Genomic DNA, 23512 nt, shown 5'->3' with positions numbered 1-23512 from the left:
CCGGACACCTTTTTGTAGGCTTGAAATGTTTTTATTTTTATTTTGAAATGTTTTTATTTTTATTTTTTTAATGTAGTTTTATTTTCTTTTTAAGTTTGTTTATTTTGAGAGAGAGAGAAAGAGCCCACTTGCTCAAGGGCCCTTGGTCAAGGGTAGGGGAGGGACAGAGAGAATCCCAAGCAGGCTCCCCTATCAGCACACAGCCCGACACAAGGGGCTTGATCTGAAAACGTGAGATTTCTAAGCCAAAATGAAGAGCCACGGCTTAACCGACTGAGCCACCCAGGTGCCCCAACTTGAAATGATTTTAAATAAAAAATTTAAATTAATATGTATGTGACAGAATTCAAACAGCACTTAGGTAGAGTGAAGAGTAAGTCCTTGTCCCCAATTCCTCCCCTCCTCTCCCACCCCCAGGTAAATGCACGTCAGGTAGAAACAAACAGATATGTGTATTTATTGTTCAATAAATGGAAGTTGAGGGCTCTCTCTTAGGTCAAGGGCATCTAGGGGAGTCATGGAGACTGAGAGCCAGGAAGCCTCTGCCAACAGGTGAAGGAGGCCTTTTCTGCTGCTGTGCTTTGTGCTGAAAAAGAGAAAAGACGGCTATGTCTGGATACCATCAAACACATCTTTCGTATTGCAGCTTGCATCCTGTGAGTGAGTCATAAAATCAGTTTAGTGTTTCATGCTCATTTTTATTTTTTAATTTATTATTTAAATGTTTATTTATTTTTGAGAGAGAAAGAGAGAAAGCAGGGGAGGGGCAGAGAGAGAGAGAGAGGGAGACAGGAGACAGAATCCCAAGCAGGCTTTGCTCTGTCAGCACAGAGCCTGATGTGGGGCTTGAACCCGCCAACAGCATGATCATGACCTGAGCCGAAATCAAGAGTTGGACACTTGGCTGACTGTGCCACCCAGGCACCCCGTGATGATCGTCATTTGTAAAAAAACAGAAGAGAGGAACAGACGATGGTAGGAGTAATCACCTGTAATAGGGGGTAGGTGAAACTTAACCTTTTTGTGAAACTTTGCTGCAATGTAAAATGTATTTCTTACTGAGGACGACGGAGGTTTAAAAAAAAAAAAAAAAAAATTGCAAAAACACTGCCTTAAGCCACAACTGGCCTAAAGCCAGAACCTGGATCACCAAGACAGTCAGCAGCAGGCTGAAGGTGATGGGGCTTGTCAAAGTTCCTGGGAGCAACAAGGCAATAAATGTGCAGGCCTGACTTCCCTGAAACTTTGTGTAAGGACTAAGCTGGTTAATGGGTAACCAGGAGCACAAGGCTTAGCTCCAAGCAAGCATGTGGTCCCAGGGGACCCCATCACACCACATAGGGTAGAGCTCTGAAAGACTGTGCAGAAGAATCCTGGGTCCCCAGGCTGCAGGGAGGAGGCCCCTGCCCCAGGGCACAGCAAGTTCAGCGCTGACAGAAGGTGGCCTGAGGCTGGTGAAAGGCTCTCCTGCTGGGTGGACAAACACTGGGGTAAGGCTTAGAGGGCTGGAATGGCTCCCCAGGGTGGGAATCCCCCACCCCCGACCCAGAATGTGCTCTCCAAGGACAGCGTTGCCTTAATTAAGAGCCAGGGCCTTGAGCATCCCTGGAATGTGGACCGCAAGCGTGTAAAGGTAGACCTAGTAAACACTTAAGGCTTTGGGGGCCATACAGTCTGTCAAAATTGCCCAGTACCAATGTCCTGAAAGCAGTCATGGACAGATGTAACACATGACTGTTGCTGTTCCAGTACAACTTTTCATGGACGCTGAAATTTGACATTTGAATTTTATATAATTTTCACTTGTTACAAAATACTAATCTCGTCGTATTTTTCAACAATAACAAAATGTACAATCCATTCTTGGTTACTGAGCTGAACGAGAACAAGGCAGGCCAGATTTGGCCGGTAGGCCAAAGGTGGCGAACCCTTGCTTTGGACATTGCCCTTCCTCCCCTCCCTCTCTCCCTCCTTTCCTCCTTCCCTCCACCCTTTCCCCCTCCTTCCTCCTCCCCATCCTCTTCTCCTCCCTTCCCCTCCCGCCACCTTCCTCCCCCCTCCATCTTCCCCCCTCCCTCCGTCCCCGCCGCCCTCCTCCCCGCCTCCTCTCTACCTCCCTCCCCTCCCCGCCCCCGCCCTGCGGCCCTCACCCCGGCCCAGACGCGGCGCGGTCAGGGGGCGCTGACTCACCGGCTGACTCAGCGGGAGGGCGGCGGGGCCCCGCGCTTGCTGGCGACGAGGTCGGCGGCCGCGCTGGCGACGGGAGAGGACGCCCCGCCGCAGGACCGGCCCTTCCGGCTTTGGCTTCCGACCCGCGCGGAGCCCGGCATAGGATGGTCCGGGGGACCCGGGGCTCCCGGGGATGGCAGGGGCGGGGAGGGAGACCCGGCCGCGCGAGTCCGTTCGGGCCGCCCTACCGCCCGGAGAGGCCGGCGTGCCGCGCTCCTCCGCTCTTCCCACGCCCGCGACCCGAGGTCCGGCCCCGCCGCCTCCAGGCAGCCTTCCCAGAGGGCCTCTTTGGGGCCGAGTTACCTGGGCCACCTCCGTCCTGGCACCTTCGGCCTGGCTCTCGGCCGGCCTGTTATGGGTCTGGCTTCCTCGCCACTGTGAGCCTCTTGGGGATGGCGGCCGGGTCTTAGTAGGCTCTGCATCCCTAGCGTTAAACGGAACTCAGGCGAGGAGGAGGTGGGACGTGTGTTCGCGTGAACAGTTTCAGAGAGCCACGTTGGGGCCCAGCCGTACCAGACTCCTCAACCCGTGATAATCTGTAAAAAATAATTATACGTGTGTATGTATTACTTTAACATAGAAATATGAAAAATAGCTTATTTGAAATCATTTATTAGAATCATAAATATGAAACATGAAAAATCGGTATTTACTGGAAATGATATATCCTATATTATTTACTTTTGTGTTACATAAATGCTATTTAGACAGAACAATAGGATTATTAATGGCAATTAATAGTAGGACTACTTTGTGAGAAATACAAAAATAGTTATATAATGTTTTTATTCTCTGATACAGCAATTTATTTTAACTCATTATTGGATACTTAAAATTTGTATTAAGATACATACATGTAAAAGGCTGCATATGGTATGATTCCAGGGCATTCTTCTATGATAATTTACAAAAGGCAGAAGTATGGAGACAGTAAAAAACGCCTGCCAGGAGTTGGGGGTGGGGTCGGGGGCGGGGCAGGGAGAAATAGATGAAGCAGAGATGATTTTCAGGCAGTGGAAATACCATGTGTGATACTATAACGATGGACACATGTCATTATGCATTTGTCCAAACCCCTAGAATGTACCACATCAAGAGGAAACACGAATGTAAACTAAGGACTTTGGCTGATTATTATGTGTTAAGGTAGGTTCGTTAGTTTAACAAATGTACACTCTGGTGGAGATGGTGATGGGGGGGCAAGAAGGCTATGCAGTGGGGGTGGAGAGTTGGGGGGGTATATGGGAAATCTCTGTACTTTCCCTTCAATTTTGCTATGAACCTAAAACTACTCGACAAAAATAAAGTATTAAAAAAAAGATACATACATGTAAGACTTTTTAAGAGGAGAATGTAAGTACAGTAGGACTAATTAAACATATTACCAATATTTAACTAAAAATAGCAATGATATTTCTGTCCTATGACGCAGTGGATATTTTTACCTCTTTCTGTTTTCTTGCGCAGCCTTTAGGAAACCCTTCTTTTATGTAGTGGTCTAACTAGGTATGGCCAAACATCATATGCTTTGACTGGTAGTGCTGCGTTTATTAAGCCCACATTACACTAATGCGTGCTGTCAGCCCAGTGTGATGGCATCAAGGTACCTACCCTCTCAACGAAATCATTTGAGCATGGAATACTTTAGATCTTACTAACAACAGCAGGTTTTTAGACTTGTAGGGATTAGCTTCCAGCTCTCCAAAAATGCCCATCCTCTTTGTATCTGTAGGCTGGTTTTGTAGACCAGCTGTTCTGTCAGCCCCTTTGCATCAATAAATTCAACACCTAAAGTTGCATCCTTTTTAAACATTTTGAAGCACCCTGCATGTCATACAATTACAAAATGTAATTTTGTAATCTCTCTCTCCTTCTCTGTGTGTGAAAATGGTTTTAAAGCAGAGATATTTGAGCTTATGATATTAAAGTTGGATTACAAATTCCAGTCTTAGTAAAGAAGTGAGAAAGTCCTGTTTAATTTGGTTGTCCTCTTCCAGTGACATTTTGTTTTACTTCCCCAAAACTGAGTCATTTTTTATTACATGAGTTTTTGTTATTTCCTACACAGAACATTGAACACCTCAGGTGCTGTCAGTTCATCCTTTTTCAGGATCCTTCTGGCCTCTTCAAAGATCATCAGTTTTGGAAAGAACCATTTGTAAATTTCCACTTGAATGCAATCCTTTTCTCCATTCTCATTCTCAATATGTTTTCAAATTAGAGGACATTCTTCTTGTCCTACACTTTGAAAATATGATTTGATAGTAGCCTAACTTTTTAAGATCTCTTCATGACTGGTGGTGATGACAGCCCTCTCATAGGCACATATGTGTAAAGGAGACTGTCTCCTTCCACTTCTAGAACATCAAATAGCTCATTAAGTGCTTTTGCATATTTTGAAGAAACTGAGAAATAACCAAACCTTTCATTGGGAAAGACTCAATATCACAGGAAGCAAACCACACTCCTTTACCCATGTGTGCAAGACATTCGGCAGATAAGACCTTTTCATTTTCTTTGGTAATGGTTCATAGCCCGAACAGAATTTGCAAAAATTGACATTCGCACTGTCAAATGTGCAGGGAAGCAGTGCTTCCTTTGTATATCATCAACATTTAAAAATTTTTTTCCTGAAGTTTCATTAAAATCTCTCCGGAAATCAAAAAGACCATTTGAAACTCCACTTTTCAAATCAAAGTGCTTAAGAGGTAGGAGAACCTTTCTTTATTGCCATGGTTGGACTCAGTCCTCTGTATACTATGGAAAGCATGATTGTTGCCCTGTAAAGGGGCAACACATCTGTTATCAAAATTTTATCTGTGGTTCACCCACAGGATATTTCAGGTACAGCCTCTGAATGAGGAAATGTAACTTTACTCGGTGTCATAGAACAATCAAAGGAGCAATATATTCATTCATATGGTACGCCCATGCTAATTCAGCAGCCACTATTTTTTTTTTTTTTTTAATTTGAGGGGGAGAGGGGGCAGAGGAGAGAAAGAGAGAATCCCAAGCAGGCTCCACTCTCAGCTCGGAGCCTGATCCAGGGCTCCATCCCACAACCCTGGGATCATGACCTAAGCTGAAACCACGAGTTGGATGCTCAACCGACTGAGCCACCCAGGTGCCCCAAGCAGCCACTATTTTCAATTGAGAATTGAGGTCTTTGGGGGAGACCAAAAAAACCCAAAAAAAAAAACAAAAAAACCTCTTTTGATTAATTTAGAATTACTTGCCTGTTTCCTTGAGGACCTGTAAGAATCATCTTTTACATTCCTTTGTCCACCATGCTCACTCCCAAATTTTTCTCTCCATTTGGTGCAGTATGCCCTTTTTGATGATTTACCTCCCTTATCCAGCTGCCATTAAAATAACACAATCTCTTAGCTTTCCAAATAACCGTGAGTCTGGTTCATGCTGGCATTGATATTGTAATCATTCTCATTTTCATTATCTGAACTCTTAAAAAAAAATATGGTCACGATATTCACCACGTCAAGATCAAACTAGCACTGTCTAGATACACAGCATGATAGTTAACTCACAGGCAGAGCGGATGTCTGTGCTCCCAGTTACAGTGCACTTAGGTCATCACCAGGGTGGTGTGATAATAGGTGATGCGTGATCATTAACTGCAGGTCACGGAGGTCACAGTTGTCCTCGTCAGCAGCAGATACTGGGGGAGTCCTGGGTCCATTTGGTACAACAACCAGTATCACCTTCAGCCCCTCTTTTTTGTGGTCACCTTTGCATTTTGTACCTTTTCCCTAACCTTCTGTATCTGTCACTGAAAACTGGGACTTTTCTCATCCCAGGGAAGACTTTACCAGATGTAGGACTTCTGGTGCTAAAATCGGGACAGTCCCAGACAAACTGGGATGGCTGGTCACCCCAGCACATGCTTGTCAAATCAGGAAATAAGTCTAAGATAAATACTGTATGATCTCACTTACATGTAGAATCTAAAAAAACTGAACTCAAAGATTAAAAAAACAGATTATTGGTTACCAGAGGTGGGGGTGAGGGGTACAGTGGTCAAATGGTACAAACTTCCAGCTATAAATAAGTTCTGGGGATGTAATGTGCAACATGGTAACCATAGCTAATCATTCTGTATTGTATTTATGAAAGTCACGAAGGCAGTAGGTTTAAAAAATTCTCATCACAAGAAAAAAAATTATATCCATGTGAGGTGATGGACGTCAACTAAACTTACTGTGGTGATCATTTTGCAATGTATACATATATTAAATCATATTGTATGCCTTTATCTAATATAATGTTATATGTTAGTTTTATCTCAATAAAACTGAACAAAGTCTCAATAAAAATAATCAATTGTATTTCTATATGCCAGTAGCACACAGTTTTAAATTGAAATATGTAAAATGCCATTTATGATAGCATTTTTAAAAACACAAAATAAGTAGTGATAAATTTAACAAAATATGTTCAGGGTCTATATGCTAAAAGCTACCAAACACTGGTGAGAGAAATTAACAAAGACCTAAGTAAATGGGGACAAATACCACACTAATAGATCAGAAGACCATTCTTAAGATGTCTCTTCTCCCCGGATTGTTCTATAGAATCAACTCAATCCATTCAAAATCCCAGCAAGCTATTTTTTTTTAATTATTTTTTTTAATGCTTAGCATCATTAGTGATCGGGGAAATGAAATGAAATACTACCACACACCAGAAGAATGACTAAAAATAACAAAATTAAACCAAAAGCTGACCACGCCAAGTGCTGGGAAGGATGCAGAACAACTAGAACACTCATATTTTGCTTGTGGGAACACGAAATGGTATGGCCACTTTATTTAACACTATTTTTTAAATTTATTTATTTATTCTTGAGAGAGATGGGAGGGAGGGGCAGAGGGAGAGAGAGAGAGAAGATCCCAAGCAGGCTCTGTGGAGCCCAACGCGGGGCTTGAACTCACAAACTAGGAGATCCTGACCTGAGCGGAAATCAAGAGTCAAACGTAACCAACTGAGCCGCCCAGGTGCTCCTGTTTTTGTTTTTTAGTAAAAGTAAACATGTACTTACACATAACTCAGCAGTCCCATTTATACATATTTGCCCAAGAAAAACGCAAACATAGCCACACTAAGTCCTCTACATGAATGTTCTAGAAGTTTTATTAATAATAGCTAAGAAATCACTAAGGAATCTACTCCTGAAATCATTGTTGCACTATATGCTAACGAATTTGGATGTAAATTAAGAAAAATAAATAATAGCCAAGAAGTGGTGAATGGGTAACCAACTGTGGTATATCCATATAATGGAAACTACTCAGCTACAGAAACTAGTGATACCCATATCCACATGGAAGAGTCTCAAAAGCTTTATTTTATGTTGAGTGATAGAAGCCAGTCATAAAGTCTACATACTGTAGGACTCCATTTATATGCCATTCTAGAAAAAAACAACAGAGTCCAGATCAGGGGTTGCCAGAGGCTGCTGGTGGGGCACAGGGGAATTTTCAGGGTGACAGAAATGTCCCATATCATAATTGTGGTGGTTACACTATTACATACATTTGTCAAAACAAACAGAACGGGGGTGCCTGGGAGGTTCAGTCGGTTAAGCGACCGACTTCGGCTCAGGTCATGATCTTGCGATTCATGAGGTCAAGGCCTTTGCCGGGATCTGTGCAGACAGCTCAGAGCCTGGAGCCTGCTTCGGATTCTGTGTCTCCCCATCTCCTTGCCCCTTCCCCACTTGCACTGTCTCTCTCTCAAAAATAAATAAATGTTTAAAAAAATTATAAAAAGCTAACTTTATTGTATGAAAATTATTCCTCAAACTTTTTTTTTTTTTTTTTAAAGAATCTGTGAGTCATTGTGCCATTGACATCAGGCTGCATCCGTCCATCTCCACTTGTTAAAGGGGAGCTCCCCAGGGCCTGTCCAGTTTCTCTCTTCCCTGCCTGACCTGGGCTGAGCCCTGAGCAGCTCCAAGGCTTTCCTGCAGGAGGGAAGGGATAAGATGCCGGGGAGCTGGCGAGAGTCTGCAGCAGTTCCATGAGCCTCCATCCCGCCCCTCTGGTCAGGAGGGGTAACTCAGGTTGGGTTCTGCCACCCATGCAGGTCAGAGAGTCAGAGCCAGTGCTCTGGAAGAGTACGCCCAGCCCTGGGGAGATTGGGGCCTCTGGATGCTCTGAGCCCATCGCTGCTGAGCTGCCCCACACAGGGCAGCTGTCCCTGCCTCCCCCTGTCCTGCCTCTCCTGCCCCACCTCCTGCACACCTTCACAGGCACTTATCAACAGGGACACCCACTTTCCCCAGGGTTCTGATCCTCACAAGCTTCACATGACACCTCGTTGTCTCTCTAGGATACTGGGGGGAGCCAAGAGAGGACATTGGTGTTGACTGATCACCAAAGTCTCTGTCCACCTTGTAGAAAATATTTAATTCAATCCTCATACCAACCACCTGAGGTGCACACTAGTCTTGGCCTCATTTTACGGATGTGGAAATTGAGGCTGAGGGAGCCAAGATGAAGTTTAAACCCGTATGCACCTGACCCCGAGGATGACCATGCTGGAGGCCATCTCATAGTTTTGCGCCACACCCCCCTACCCCGCCCCACACACCTTTGCTTCCTATGTCTCTGCCTGTGTCCTCACAAATGCAGCGAATACCCTGCCAATGGAGGTCCTTCCTCGCTCTCTGATTCACGGCTGTGATGCTGTGGCATCTGGAGTCAGCCTGACTTCGGGCCAACAGGGGTGACTCACACCTGGGAAGGAACACCCCGGCAGCGACAAGGCAAATCGTCAGTGCCCCCCAAGCCAGGCCAGGCGGCCCCTTGGAACAGCGGCCTGGACCCTCCCTCGGGACCAGAGGAGCGGCCCGGATGGAAACCGGTTTCCTGGAGCACTGACCCCTGGCTTCGCGGCAGCAATCCTCAAGTGATGGCGGCCTTTCAGCCAGCACAACTCAGGGACTAGCTGATGGTGGGGACCCTCCCCCCTCCAGGGAGGTCGTCTGGGTCCCCTGCGCTGCCAGCCAGCGAGGAGCCCAGGACGCAGGCTCCCCCACCGCGGTGCCCCAGCAGGCGGACAAGCGTGAAGAACCTCCTGCCCTTCTCTGGGCAGCCTTCGGGGCCTCCGCAGGTCCCTGCATCCTTCACTTGTCCCACCGCAGCTGCCTTGGCTCTCCCGGGAGCCAGGGCTTTGGGCCTCCGGGTGGGTGGGGCTGTGAGCACAGCAGGCAGGGGCCCTTATCCACGTTCAGGACCAGCGTGGGCGCCCTAGGTAGGCTTCACCCGGCAATGACCGTCTGCGCTAGCTGGGGCGGGGGGGCGGGGGTGGGGGGACAAGTGGCAGGTGAGGAGTCTGGTGGGGCAGGGAAGGAGGGGGGGGTCTCAGTGAACACCCACTGTGCCTGGCGCTGGGGGGCAGCAGGAAGCGGAGTGGAGGAGAGGCGAGCCTAGAACAGTGTGCACTTAGAAGGGCGACACCAGAGCAAGGACGGGGCGCGCTCCACCCTCTCATGTGGTCAAGCATATGGTCTCCGTGCTTCCTGCTGAGTCCTGAGGACCACGTGTCCCCTTCTCAAAGCAGCTGCCACAGACCCTCCCACATGGCCACTGGCTCTCCACTCCCACAGGTTCCCTTCCAAGTTCTACTCCCTCCTCCTCCTCCCCCTCCCTTCCACCCCTCCCCATGCCAGCACCTCCCCTGCTGTTTGTCTCCTTGCCCCCTCTCCCTCTCCTCCTGAGGGCCCTTCCTCCATTACCAGGGTCCTGCCAGTCCTGTGACCTCCAGCTGAAGCCCCACCTCTTCCAGCAGCCTTCCCTGGCCACCCCAACTTGTGCCGGTTTCCCCTCACCCCGTTCTTTGCCTTCTCAAGCAGCTGTGTCGGCAGCACGAGGGCTTGTAGCCCCACAGCCCAGGCATGGTGCTGCACCCGCCTAGGTGGCCTCCCATGGTAGGATCCAGAGCTGCCCCAGTCAATTTAAGGGAAGTTAAGGAAAGAGGGGGGTTTCCTAGGAGAGGAGAGGACCCTCAAGAGCCTAAAGCCAGGATGTGCCCACTCAGGAGGTAGGGGCCTCGCCTTGCTGCTCCCTCAGCTTCCTGGGTGTCTAAGGTCTCCTGTCTCTGCCTCTCTCACTCATCTGTATCTTCCTCCTCCTCAGCTTCCTCTGCTTTAGGCCCAGACACGGACGCCCAGGCCAGTGCTCACAGTGGAACGAGAGTTCAGAGGCCCTACTCCTGGGACCGAGGTAGAGAAACTGATCGACCCCCGGGTCAGGTGACTTTCCTGTGCAGTCCCAGAGGTCAACAGGGGCAGGGTCACATGCCCCCTGCAGGGGCTCCAGCTTTGAGGGGTGTGGTCAAGTCCTCCGGTAGCCAGTTGGATATGGGAGAAATAGGTGCATGTCCCCTATGGTGCATGCAGGGAAGCAAGATGCCTAATAAATGTTGGAAGGCTTAAGGACCAGCACCAGGGCTCTTTCCCAGAATCCTAACAGCCTTTCTGGGACCCAGTCTGTTTTTCTCACTTGTTTACAAAAGCAGCCAAGAGGTGCCAGGAAGACCTGAGTCTACTCCAGGTCTGCCACTTAGCAGCTTGGTGAATTTGGGCAACGAATAAGAGATTTCTGAGTGTCCTCATCTGCAAAGGAGAGATTATAAAAGTAGCCATGTGCCATTGTAGGGGGCAGCTATAGGGGTGACTGGAGCTGAGGGTCTAGCCCAGTGCCTGGCACTCACATGGTAGGGACCCTGAGAGGCTTATCTTTTCAGCACGAAAATTGGAAATCGGGATAGTGTATCACTATGTAATTGACAGTGCTTTTTTCCCCCTTTTATACTAGCACATAAAATAGGTGCATCTTACAGTTAATGGCATCCTAGATTTGGTGAAATATAGGATCATTACCAATTGCGCTGGTCTGGGGAAAACTGCAATATATCTGGGTAAAAATGTCCCCATCTGCAACATAAGGACAAGGTCCCTCCTTTAGGCAGCCACTGTGAGGCCAAAATGAGACCACATCTGGAGACAGCTTGACAAGTGCTCCCTCCCTCCTGGTTGGCACCAATTGGTGGACAAAGGTGGGCTTTGGGCAAACCAGGCCATCCTGAGCTGGGAGCCTGTTTGTTTATCTGTGGAGGGGGCGGCCTCAGCACTGAGGGCCAAGCAAATATTTGCGGTTATGGATTAACTCGAGGTCCAGACTGTCATGGCGGCAGGACGGCGACCTTGCAATTTCTCCCTGGCCCACCCCAGTAAGTCCCCTTCGAGGCAGGTCTGTGAGGGGGGTGGAGGAGGGATGGGCAGATGTGAAGTCTGAATCCTCCAGCCAGGGTTCGAGAGGCTGGCTAGAGCTTGCACTAATGGGAAATCAGGGCTCTGCCACAAGGCCGGCCTGGGCGCTTGCTGGCATTCCTCAGGCCTGGGTGCCACAGTTCCAAGGGGCCTTCTTCCCAGACTCTGAGGCAAGGAGAAGTCGTCAGAGGGCCTCCAGGGACGAAGGGCATCGTCAGGGGCAGCTTGGAGCCCAGGAGCTGTCCTCCCCCACCTCACCCCCACCTCTAAATCTAGGGAGTGGGGGAGGTTGCAGATGGGGCAGGCAGGCCTACCCCTGGGGCTTGGAGGCAGTGGAGGGCTCCCTCCTAGGTTTCCAGCTGGCAGGGCTACTTCTGGGGCTTTGTAGGGCAGCCGGTAGTTTGGGGCAGGGGCTAGGATTCTAGGCCTGGAGACAGGTCCTAGCTCTGCTGTGTCCTGGCTGCGGGTTTTTAGTAAGCTACTTCATTCGTCTAAGCCGATATTTACTGAGCGTTTGCTGTGTACAAACCCTGTCTTTAGAGCATTGTATTTAATTCTCACAGTAACCCCAATAAGGCAGAAATGACAGCTTTTCTAACCATTTTACAAATGAGGAAACTGAGACAAGGAGCAGTTAGGTATCCTGCCCAGTATTGCTGTCCCGGAGCTGGGATTTGAATCAAGTGGTCTGACTTGGTGGCCTGGCTTCTGAACCATGTACCAATTGCTGGGAAAACACCACGAATGTCCAATAAATGTTAGCCTGGCCATCAGATCAGCAACGGCACCACCCCCTAACCCTCACCAAAGAACAGGACAAGGAAGGGCAGGAACATTCTGGGCTCAGCTGCCGTGGCCCTTTTGTGCTGAGTCACCTTTGATCTTCCCCAGGACTCCATGCCCTTTCTTCCTTTTCTCTTCATCCCTCAGACTCTGGGGAAATGCTGTGACCTTGGCCCCACATAGGCAAGGACACTGAGGTGCCAGTGGTTCTCTGTCTAGGGAACAGGGACCCCCCCACCCCAGCCTCAGTCTTTGCATTCAGCTGCCATTCGGGGGGCCGGCCAGCAGGCAGAGCAGGGCTGGTGGGGCTTCTGGAAGCTCAGGAGTCCTCCTCAGACAGGTGTCAGCAACTTCAGAATGTGGCAACTCTCAAGCCTCTTCCTGTTGGTGACCATCTGGGGAACTTCCGCCACACCAGCTCCTCCTGGTAAGGCCACGCTACTCCCTCCCTGGGACCCTCCAGGTCTTCACAGGCCCTCACACCACACAGCATCTCCTCTGGGCCTCATGGGGAGGTGAGAGGCACACATGGGGAGGAAGTGACTGACAGTCCCCTGCAGGCCAGCTGTTGGAACCCAGCAGCTACTCCCTGGCGGGTGGAAGCTGCAGGGTGTGGGGGGGAGCTGTGACAGCAGAGTACTGTTGTGACGCAGTTAGCCCTGGGGGTCATGTCCCAAAGCTCCTTCCTCCAGCCTGGGAGTAGGCCACAGAGTCCCCTGGGGCCTTTCCCCTCCACCCAAGTACTTGCTCCCTCAACAGCCAAAGCCAGGCCTGGCCACCACCCCACCCAGCTGCAGGGCGGCCTCTCCTCCAAGGCAGTGACCTGAGAGGTGACAGCCCTGCCCCACCCCTCCCTCAGCCCCCACAGCCAACAGGAGGAAACCAGGGCACCTCCTGAGGCCTGAGAGGGAATGAGTTGCCAGTGTCGCCCTCGCCCCAGGCACACCAGCTACTGTTGGCATTTGTGCCTGTTCTTGAGCTGCTCATCTGCCTGGGTCGGGGGTGGGGGGGGTTGGGGTTCACTCCCACCTGTGGTCCACTTGGCTTCTCTATCCAGACTCTGATGCCTTCCTTTCCTGGCCTTTGCATCAGCCCCTCTGGCCTCTCTTCCTCACTTCCCTGACCTGGTCCTTCCATCCCAGCTGTCCCCAACAGACACCTCTCAGAGCTCTGGAGACAGGTCTGCAGTCCTCCAGTGGTGCCTGCCTGAGGGGAAGGCTGGGAAGTGCTCCTCCCTGCTAGGGAGGTCAAGGAGGAGCCGGGAGGGAGGAGGGACAGCATCAACACAGGGTTGCACAGGGGTACTCAGAGAGCAATGCCACCGACTGAACTTTGCAGTCTTGGTAATAACAGCAGTATGTAGCACTGGGTGCTCAGTTCTGTGTCAGGCCCTGTGCCATCTGACACCATTATTCCTCATGTTTGCATGAATAAACTGAGGGTTAGAAAGGCAAAGCCACCCACTCAAGGTCACACATGGAGCTCAGGCTGGGTCCCAAGGGAGGGCTGCCTGGCTCAGCACACAAGTGGCGAAGTCCTCTGTCCTCCAAGGCCAGCCATCTGCTGCCTGTGGAGGAAGAGGGCAGAGGAGAAGGGGTCTTAAGTCTGGAGGGTCCGAGACAAAACCCCTCCTGGCTTCACTGGGCTCCCTGCAGTGCGTCCCCTACCCCAGCACCCACCCACCTCAGGCCCCTCCACCAAAGTGAGCTCCCCCTCCTCCCAAACCAGACTCAGTGTTCTCCAGCAGAGAGCTCTCCCACCGGGTGCTGCGGATCCGCAAGCGAGCCAACACTTTCCTGGAGGAGCTCCGGGCCGGCAGCCTGGAGCGGGAGTGCGTGGAGGAGATCTGTGACTTGGAGGAGGCCCAGGAGATTTTCCAAAATGTGGATGACACAGTAAGGCTGCAGCGCTGGCTGAAAAGGGCGGGTAGGCTGGTGGCCGGCGGGGGCCTGCAGGATGAACAAGCTGGGGCTCCATTGCTGAGGCCCTCTTGGGAGTCGGGGAAGACTTAGGCTGGGACAACAGTCCCACTGCAGGAAGTTCAGCCCGCTCTCTGGCCACTCGCCACTGGCCACTACTGCCTCGCCTGTTCTCTGTAGCCAAAATGCCACCTTCTCTGCTTCCAGCCACGCACCTGCCCATTAGGGTGTCTGTTCTGATGTCTGTTCACATGCACTTGCTCTGTGCCTCAGTTCAAATTCTCAAGGGGCTAAATCTGATTGCTCAGGGGATCTGAGGGAAGAGCCCATGTCCTCTCTGGCTCCCAGGGCTCTGTGGTGGCCCTAAGGTAGAAGGATGGATTGGTAAGAGAGGTGGCTCTCTGATACAGGACTCAGACCCCCTCCATCCCCAAGGGCCTACTTTAACTACTAGGACAAAGAGTTGTGCTGCCACCAGGGGGCCCCTTCTGAGCTGTCTGTAGGGCCTTCCCAGGCTGAGGGGGAGCTCTGGTCTGCCCCTTTGGCTGCTACCTCGTGGCCTAGATCCCCACGGCCTCTTTTCCCAAATGGCTTCCTCAGCTGACGCCCAAAGGACTTTCTGCAGCCACCATCTGAGCAGATCACATCCCTCCCATGGCTCTCCCACCTCACCCTAAGATCTCCCAGGCCCCACAGAGCACAGCCACTGCTGCAGGGGCCTGCTGGTGTTAGGCATCCTGCAGTGGATCTCAGGTGTGGTGGCCCCAGACCAGCAGCAGCAGCAGGGACTTGGTTAGACCAGCAGACCTTCCGAACCAGCAATCAGCATCTAACCCAGAAGGTCTCAACTTTGAGAAGCTGGCTTAGGGAAAGACCATGAGCATGAGAAGTCCAGAAAAGCCTAAACGAGTGATGGGGGCAGGAAGGAGGCTGAGCAGCCTGGTGAGGGATTTGGGGTCCCTTCCCCTACAGAGGCTGTTGTGGTAGCAGACAGTCCAGAGAGCAGGCTTCCAGACGCAAAGGGGGTAGGGTGGGGTGAGTGGGAGGTGGGGTGGAGATGGCAAAGGAGGTGCAGGCAAGGAGGAGTGTGGCCCTACCCTGGCTGGCCACTGGCCCGACAAGCCTTTCCCTCCCCTGCCCCACCTGGGTGGGACCCAGGAGGGGACCCGCGGGCTCCCCAGGCACACACGGGCTGACGGCCCCTCATGCTGCCCCTTCTCTCCACAGCTGGCCTTCTGGGCCAAGTACATGGGTGAGTGCGCTCTCCATCCCAGGCCGCTGTGCCCGTGCCCCCTCGGGTTCTTTGGGCCGCAGGAGGGACGGGGACGGGCTGGCGGCACCAGTGACACCCCTTCGCCGTGTCGCAGACGAGGACCAGTGCGCGGCCCCACCCCCCGATCACCCGTGCGACAGCCCGTGTTGCGGGCACGGCAATTGCATCGACGGCATCAGCGCCTTCCGCTGTGACTGCGACCCGGGCTGGGAGGGCCGCTTCTGCCTATACGGTGAGAGGGCCGGCCGCGGTAGGGGGCGGGGAGGGGGGGCGGGGGTAGGGGCAAGCGGTCGGGCCCCGCGGGGCGGGGAGGGGTTGGGGGCGGGAAAAGGGAGGGGGCCCCGCGGAGCGGGGGGGGCCGGTCGCGCCGCGCCACCGTGCCCTCCCGGCGCTCCCTCCCTTGTCCGCGCAGAGGTGAGCTTCTCCAACTGCTCGCTGGACAACGGCGGCTGCGCGCACTACTGCCTGGAGGAGGAGGGCAGGCGCCGCTGCAGCTGCGCGCCGGGCTACAAGCTGGGGGACGACCACCTGCAGTGCGAGCCCACGGGTGAGCCCCCCAACCCGGGGAGGGGGCGGCCCGGGGAGGCTTCGGGGGAGCCAGCGAGGAAATGCGCCACCCATGCTCCGGGTGCTCGGTCCTGGGGTCCGTCCCAGATTTGGGGGGGTGCCCCCACCTGCTCTTTTCCTCACTTACCTGCCTCCCTCCAGGTGCCCCTGCTCACCTTGAGCCCATAAGTCACTCATCTCCCAAACTGTGAGCGGATGTAGGGGGCCAGGCCTCTGGCATCTTCCTCCACTACTCCGGCTAGCTTTATTTTCTTTTTCTTTCTTCCTTCCTTCCTTCCTTCCTTCCTTCCTTTCTTTCTTTTTTTCTTTTTCTTTCTTTCTTCCTTTCTTTCTTTCTTTCTTTTAATTTAATTTATTTTTTTAATTTACATCCACGTTACTTAGCATATAGTGCAACAATGATTTCAGGTAGTGCAACAATGATTTCAGGAGTAGATTCCTTTAATGCCCCTTACCCATTTAGCCCATCCCCCTTCCCACAACCCCTCCAGTAACCCTCTGTTCTCCATATTTAAGAGTCTCTTATGTTTTGTCCCCCTCCCTCTTTTTATATTATTTTTGCTTCCCTTCCCTTATGTTCATCTGTTTTGTATCTTAAAGTCCTCATAGAGTGAAGTCATATATTTGTCTTTCTCTGACTTATTTCGCTTAGCATAATACCCTCTAATTCCATCCATGTTGTTGCAAATGGCAAGATTTCATTCTTTTTGATTGTTGAGTAATTCTCCTTTGTGTATATATACCACATCTTCTTTATCCATTCATCCATTGATGGATATTTGGACTCTTTCCATACTTTGGCTATTGTCAATAGCGCTGCTATAAACATTGGGGTGCATGTGCCGCTTCAAAACAGCACTCCTGTATCCTTAGGATAAATACCTAGTAGTGCAATGGCTGCGTCATAGGGTAGTTCTAATTTTTTGAGGAACCTCCATACTGTTTTCCAGAGTGGCTGCACCAGTTTGCATTCCCACCAGAAGTGCAAAAGAGTTCCCCTTTCTCCACATCCTCATGAACATCTGTCGTTTCCTGAGTTGTTAATGTTAGCATTCTGACAGGTGTGAGGTGGTAACTCATTGTGGTTTTGATTTGTATTTCCCTGATGATGAGTGATGTTGAGCATGGTTTCATGTGTCGGTTGGCCATCTGATGTCTTCTTTGGAGAAGTGTCTATTCATGTCTTTTGCCCATTTCTTCACTGGGTTATTTGTTTTTTGGGTGTTGGGTTTGATAAATTCTTTATAGATTTTTGGATACTAACCCTTTATCTGATATGTTGTTTGCAAATATCTTCTCCCATTCTGTCAGTTGCCTTTTAGTTTTGCTGATTATTTCCTTTACTGTGCAGAAGCTTTTTATTTTGATGAGGTCCCACTGGCTTTATTTTCTAAAGACACCTTGTCCAGTCTGGCATCCCATTTCCCCTTATACCTCTGGCTTCTCCTTCTTATACATTTTATCAACTTTGTATATGTACAAGGAAGTGAGAATTTTACAACTGGTATAATGAATTCCAGCAGGTTGCTCCTCACCATGGGTCTTGTGTCATTCGACCTACAGTGCCCTAGGTGCACCCATATCTTCGGCCTCAGGGCACATTTCCTTAGTTATTTCTTTGATAATCTCCCTGCTGCTTTCTCTGTTCTCTCTTTTTGGACATCCTAGTATTCAGGTCTTTTTCCTCTGGGTTGCTCTTTTCATTTTATTATCCTTCTATTTTCCATTTCTTTGACTTTGTGTTCTTTCAGGGAGTGCTCCACAACATTATATTCCAATCCATTTACTTAGAAGAAATGTCTCACTTTTTATTTTGAAATAGAGATTCACAGGAACTTACAAGGAAATGCCTGGTGAACCTGGTGGCCTGTGGGTGTTCCTGTGAGGCCATTGGAAAGCCCAGGTCACCTGGCAGAATCCCTACTGCCCAGCCCCTCAGGTGTTTAGGCCATTTCCTGAGAGGAATCCCCCAGGTTCATGTTTGGGTGGGTCCAGCCTGCTGTCCAGCCCCCTGGAGTAGAGCAGGGAAGAGTCCAGCCCCCTGGAATGGAGCAGGGAAGCTGCAGATGTCTGGGTAACTCCCTCTGGTCAGTCTTGCACATCACTCTTTCTTGTGGCTCTGCACAGTCTCTGGTTCCCCCTGTGCAGAGAATACCCCTATGGACTTCTGCAGGCTTGGAGAAGAGAGTCAAGCCACTGGGGGGTTGGCACAGAGGTCTAGGGCTTTAGTAGTTTCCTTTCCAAACTCAGCATTTCTGTCTGCAGTCCTACCTATACTGTGTTATTCGGAAGCACTGAGGCAGGGGGCGGTGGTGTTTGGTAATAAAAGCAGTCAGCTCCTAGAATCCCCTATTACTGGCTGAGATTTTTGCTTTCTCAGATAGCCAAGTCAGCTACTATGTCTGGCTTCTGGAATTTTGTTGTTGCTGTCTCCATTCTCTGCCACTATGCAATCCCCCTGCTGATGGTTGCCCATTGCTCCTACAAGTCTAAATCTCTCAGCCTGGCATGCATGGTCCATCATGAGCAGACTCTGGCAGCCCTCCCAGCCCTCCGTGCTCCATCACATGCTCTCTCCCCTTGGCAGAGGACCTCTCGACTGTGCTCAGAGCTACTTTGGGGGCTCTCCAGGAACGCCCACCACTTCCTCCCCATAATCTCTTACCTGTGTTAAGAGCTTGGTGGCATCCCAGCATGAGACTTTACTTATGTATCTCAGGGATTACTCCCAGTGGCCCTGGGAATTCTGAGAAGTTTAACAACCTGACCAAGGACACACGGATGGGTAGTGATGCTGCTTGATCTGACTCTTGCCAGAGTCAAACAGAGGGGATTTTCAATTTACTGTAACTGGGTCCCTAAGCATCACATATGCCTTTACCCCTACAATGGGGCAAACTAGGCTGCAGGCAGGAAGTTGACAAAGGTGGGGGAGCAGTCTCAGGGAGCAGTACCTGGCAGGAGCTCACCAGCTTCCCCTACTTCAGTGAAGTTCCCCTGTGGGAGGCCAGGGAGGCGAATGGAGAAGAAGCGCAAGACTGTGAAACGTGACACAAGCCAAGCTGACCAAATAGATCCAAGGCTCGTCAATGGGAAGCTATCCGGATGGGGGGAGAGCCCCTGGCAGGTGAGAGGAGAAGCAGCCTCTTGGGTGAGGAATCACAGAGCCCCTGCTGGGAGTTCCCCCACTCAGGATGCCCAGATGGGGAGGGGAAATGCTGCCTTCGCTTGGGATGGGGGGCTGTGCTAATGGCGGAGCCATTTCAGGGAAAGCTGGGGGGATAGCTGGAGGTACTTGATGGGGGATAGCAGCCAGGGCCGGATGGGCTGAGCACAGGGGCATGTGGTGGACGTACAGGAAGGCAAGCCATCATTTTAGTAAAGAGCCAGAAAGATAATGCACTGCCAGTGGCATTTTAGGCGGAGGCCCAGGGTGTTTTGCTTGGAGAGGTGAGAGGTGGGAGAGGAGAGGTGAGAGAGGTGTTTTGCTTGGGAGAGAGGTGGGAGGGATGGTTGACCCTGAATACCGCTCCAGCCTCACCATGGGTGCTAACACTTACTTGGTCCCAGGCATTGGATGGTACAGAAATCAATAAGCAGGGGATTGGCAGGCCTTGGGGAGCTCAAAGATTCTGGGAGGGTCAGGCTCCTAAACACAGCGACTCAATGGGACCAAAGCCAGGATGGCCAGTGGGACAGGACCTGATGGAACCCCAAGGGATCCCCATTCAGGCTTCAAAGGCTCCTCAGGGGACTTGAGTCCCAGCCTGAGCCCCAAGGGTGAGTAGAACTCTCTGGGTGCTGTGGAGAATAACTACAGCAACAGCATGGGCAAAGGCGGGGAGAGGCCCTACAACAGGCCAACTCTGTAAAACAGGCAGAAATAGAAAATGCCAGCAAAGGGCCGTGGGTCTGTGCCTGTGTGACCAGGGAACAGGGAAGATCCACTTTTGCAGCCAGCACCTCAGGCTTGAGAACCACGGCTGTGCTGCGCGCCATGGGCCCTGGCCTGGAGCTGTCAGGGGTAGTTGTGGTGATGTCACTGCCCACTCCCATTCCAGGTGATCCTGCTGGACTCAAAGAAGAAGCTGGCCTGTGGGGCGGTGCTCATCCACACGTCCTGGGTGCTGACAGCGGCCCACTGCATGGAGGACTCTAAGAAGCTCATGGTCAGGCTCGGTACGGACTGGGGCTGGGCAGGAGGGGCCTCGGAGGCCTCCAGGAGGGGTGGTGCCAGCAGCCTGGCCAGGTTTGGGGACCCTGATCCTTGGGGTGCTTGAACAAGAGGCTGCTTGAGCTCCACGGAAGGTGTCTGGGGAGAAGAGACCTCAGTGCTCCCCTGACCAAGCCACTCCCCTGGTGGGATTTGAGACGCAGTGACACCTGGTATATGGCAGGTGGGGATTCTCTTCAAATCTGGTGCCCAGGTGCTTACACACATGTGTTTGCAAAGTGAGGGGGGGCGTCTCACACACACACACACACACACACACACACGCCTCTTCACTCCCACTCACATGGAGCAGGCTGTGTGGACGTCCAGTGCTGTCGGGTACAGACACCCACAAGGGATCTACATGGCCTGGCTCCAGGGCCATGCTTCACACAGACTGATAAGCTGATGGAGCTGAGTGGCAGAGACTCTGGCATCTGCCACAGCAAGGCAGCTGCAGTGGTCCCCAGGGCCCTGACTCTGGGCCCCACTCTGTACCAGTTTCTGAAGGGGCTCTCCACTGTCCATGCGGAAAAAAGAAGGAAAAGCTGTATTGAGAATGACCAATTCACATTCCCTGCAATAATCTGCCACACAACCAATGGCCAGTGGCCTCCAGTGGCCCTGGGCTTAGAATCTCCAACTCCCCTGCCCCTGCCCCTCCAGGAGCCATCAGCCTTGCTGGGGAGGATCTTGTCTCTGGTGTGTGATCCGATCTTTCTTCCCCAGCAGAGCCTGTGTCCTGTTGGTTCTTCCCTCTGGGCCTTGTGTCTTGCTGTTCTTGCCCTGTCAGCTCCCCCCCAGTTGCTTGTCGCTGCGTTGCTCTCAGGCCGGCAGTGCTGGCAGGAGAGGCATGTCTCTGCACCACAGTAGCTCCACACACCCTTTGTGGCTCCTCTCTGTGTCCCTGGCCTCCCTGCTCACTGCCCACGGCCGCCAGGCCTCCCTGCCCCATCGAGTGAGGCCTCAATTCCAACCAGCCTTCCACCCCTTTAAGACGACACCTGGCAGGGATGTGAGATTTGTGGTGCCCATGGCAGTGCCTGGGATGCGTGACGTCCGCTCCAGCTGTGGACCCTGGTGCTGCCCCCAACCACTCCAACTGCCCCCCTTGCCCCATAGGGGAGTATGACCTGCGGCGCAGGGAGAAGTGGGAGTTGGACCTGGACATCAAGGAGGTCCTCATGCATCCCAACTACAGCAGAAGCACCTCAGACAATGACATCGCACTGCTCCGCCTGGCCCAGCCCGCCATCCTCTCACAGACCATCGTGCCCATCTGCCTCCCTGACAGTGGCCTTGCAGAGCGCGAGCTCACCCAGGCTGGCCAGGAGACGGTGGTGACTGGCTGGGGCCATCGCAGCGAGGCCAAGAGAAACCGCACCTTCGTCCTCAACTTCATCAAGGTCCCCGTGGTCCCTCAAAACGAGTGCATCAATGCCATGCACAACATGATCTCTGAGAACATGCTGTGCGCGGGCATCCTTGGGGACTCACAGGATGCCTGTGAGGGCGACAGTGGGGGGCCTATGGTTGCATCCTTCCGCGGCACCTCGTTCCTGGTGGGCTTGGTGAGCTGGGGCGAGGGCTGTGGGCGCCTCCACAATTATGGCGTTTACACTAAAGTCAGCCGCTACCTTGACTGGATCCACAGCCACATTAGAGCTGAGGAGGCCTCGCTCGAGGGCCAGGTGCCTTAGCTTCCCTCAGGCTTGTGTCTGGAGCCCAGAGGCCACTCGTGGAACGGGGTGGGTGGGGGGGCTGGATGGCTGAATGCAACAGTTGAGACATTAAAGGGGACATGTAACAAGCACACCAGCTATAGTTCTGTCTCTCTTTGCATCCCTTTTCTGGGCTGTTCTGAAGGAAGTAACATTTGTGGAACATCTACTGCATGTCCCACACTTTATGAACAGTCTTTTTCAGCTCTGTGGGGTGGGGAAGAGCTGAGCCAAATTTGGTGGGGTCTGAGGCTGATAACATTTGGGGGAGGAGCTCTCTTTATGAAAAAGAATAAAAAATGTGACCATAAAACGGTGGGAGCCCCTCCCAGGGCCTTGGAAGGAGACTGCACAAAGCAGAGATCTAGAAGTCAGAGCTTTACAGTACACCCAACAATGAAGGTAGAGGTTTTAAGCTCATATTACAGAGGGGAAAACTGAAGTTTAGGAGAGGTTACATGGTGGAATCAGGATTCAGATCTAGGCCTGACTCCCAACCCCCCTGTGCCCCTGTGTGTTCTCCACTGTTCTTGGAGGGCAGCTGTGTTGAGCACTTGCTGGGTATGGAGGCCATTATCAGCCCAGTGGGGGAAGTAGCCAGAGACTCAGAAGGTGTTGGTTCAGCTCAGAATGAGCTCACAGCTGAGGAAGCTGTTTAAGAACAATTTCGCAAAGGGGCACCTGGGTGGCTCAGTTGGTTGAGTGTCTGGTTTTTTATTTCAGTTCAGGTCATGGTCCCGGGGTCATGGGATCCATCCCTGTATCAGGCTCTGCACTGAGTGTGGAGCCTGCTTAAGATCCTCTCTCTCTCTCTCTCTCTCTCTCTCTCTCTCCCCCTCTGCCCCTCTACCCTACTTGTGTGCGTGCACTTTCTCTCCCTCAAAAAAAAAAAAAAAAAAAATTCACATGAGCATGAATAGCAGTAAATAGGCGGCTCTGTGTTGAGCCAGCCTTATAGGCATAACTGGATGAGACAGAGAAATAAGTAAGGATGTACTTGACGAAGAGGGACAGAGGTGAGACGAAGCTGAGACAATTGGCCTAAAGTCATATGAGTCTAACTGTGTAGCTGTGGCCAAGCTATTCTCTTCTCTGGGCATCGGTAAAATAAAGGGATTAAATGACAACATTAAATGGTTCTCAATCCTGGCTGTACGTTTGAGCCTCCTGGGGAATTTTTACAAACATCCAGTCGCCCCCTCAGAGATTCTGGTTTAACTGATTTAGAGTGGGGGACCCTGACATTGATAATTTAAAAACTCCCCAGCTTATTTAAAAGTGTAGCTGGGGTTGAAAGCCACTGGACCAGATGGCCTTTAAGGGCCATTTTTGCTTGGATAGGCCCTAGTTCTGAGCCTCAGTACCAATGACAATGAAGACCAGCAATCTGAAAAAGGACAGCACAAGTGAGTCAATAGTGAAGGAGGCCCTGACTTGTGGTTATACCCAGCTTGTCAGAGCCACAGCTGCTTATTATAGACCAGAGACCCCAGGAGGCGTGCCTGAGAAGGGGCC

General features: G+C 51.5%; 1 protein-coding gene and 1 long non-coding RNA gene across 9 annotated transcripts; one reads left to right on the top strand and one right to left on the bottom strand.

Annotated features, from left to right (window-relative positions):
* Positions 1-433: 433 nt before the first annotated feature.
* On the bottom strand, positions 434-13449 carry LOC123598763. Its single transcript, XR_006712772.1, has 3 exons — positions 13334-13449; positions 2191-2765; positions 434-586 (listed from the first exon to the last, which is right to left on the bottom strand). It is a non-coding gene; the product is annotated as an uncharacterized LOC123598763 (long non-coding RNA).
* On the top strand, positions 11350-22054 carry PROC (protein C, inactivator of coagulation factors Va and VIIIa). Of its 8 annotated transcripts, XM_045479407.1 has the most exons (10): positions 11354-11481; positions 12645-12731; positions 13362-13484; positions 14033-14199; positions 15451-15475; positions 15591-15728; positions 15909-16043; positions 19051-19190; positions 20125-20242; positions 21399-22053. In XM_045479407.1, exons 1-10 carry the CDS (start codon positions 11436-11438, stop codon positions 21974-21976), a joined length of 1557 nt encoding a protein of 518 aa, XP_045335363.1. In that variant the 5' UTR covers positions 11354-11435; the 3' UTR covers positions 21977-22053. The 8 variants fall into 8 exon arrangements, with proteins under 8 accessions (XP_045335361.1, XP_045335364.1, XP_045335363.1 ...); XM_045479405.1 differs by having other exon boundaries at positions 11350-11481; positions 12641-12731; positions 15591-16043; XM_045479404.1 differs by having other exon boundaries at positions 15591-16043; positions 21399-22054.
* The last annotated feature ends 1458 nt before the right edge of the window (positions 22055-23512 follow it).

Source organism: Leopardus geoffroyi, chromosome C1, assembly GCF_018350155.1.
Source record: "Leopardus geoffroyi isolate Oge1 chromosome C1, O.geoffroyi_Oge1_pat1.0, whole genome shotgun sequence".
Lineage (NCBI taxonomy): Eukaryota > Metazoa > Chordata > Mammalia > Carnivora > Felidae > Leopardus > Leopardus geoffroyi.
This window is presented reverse-complemented; position numbering and strand designations above follow the sequence as displayed.

Excerpts from the sequence above, each read along its gene's own strand:
- PROC (XM_045479404.1), top strand. The coding sequence starts at position 11,436 with ATGGCGGCAGGACGGCGACCTTGCAATTTCTCCCTGGCCCACCCCA. Across the intron at positions 13,485-14,032 it reads TCTCAGAGCTCTGGAGACAG|ACTCAGTGTTCTCCAGCAGA; the intron begins GTCTGCAGTCCT and ends CTCCCAAACCAG. Across the intron at positions 16,044-19,050 it reads CCTGCAGTGCGAGCCCACGG|TGAAGTTCCCCTGTGGGAGG; the intron begins GTGAGCCCCCCA and ends CCCCTACTTCAG.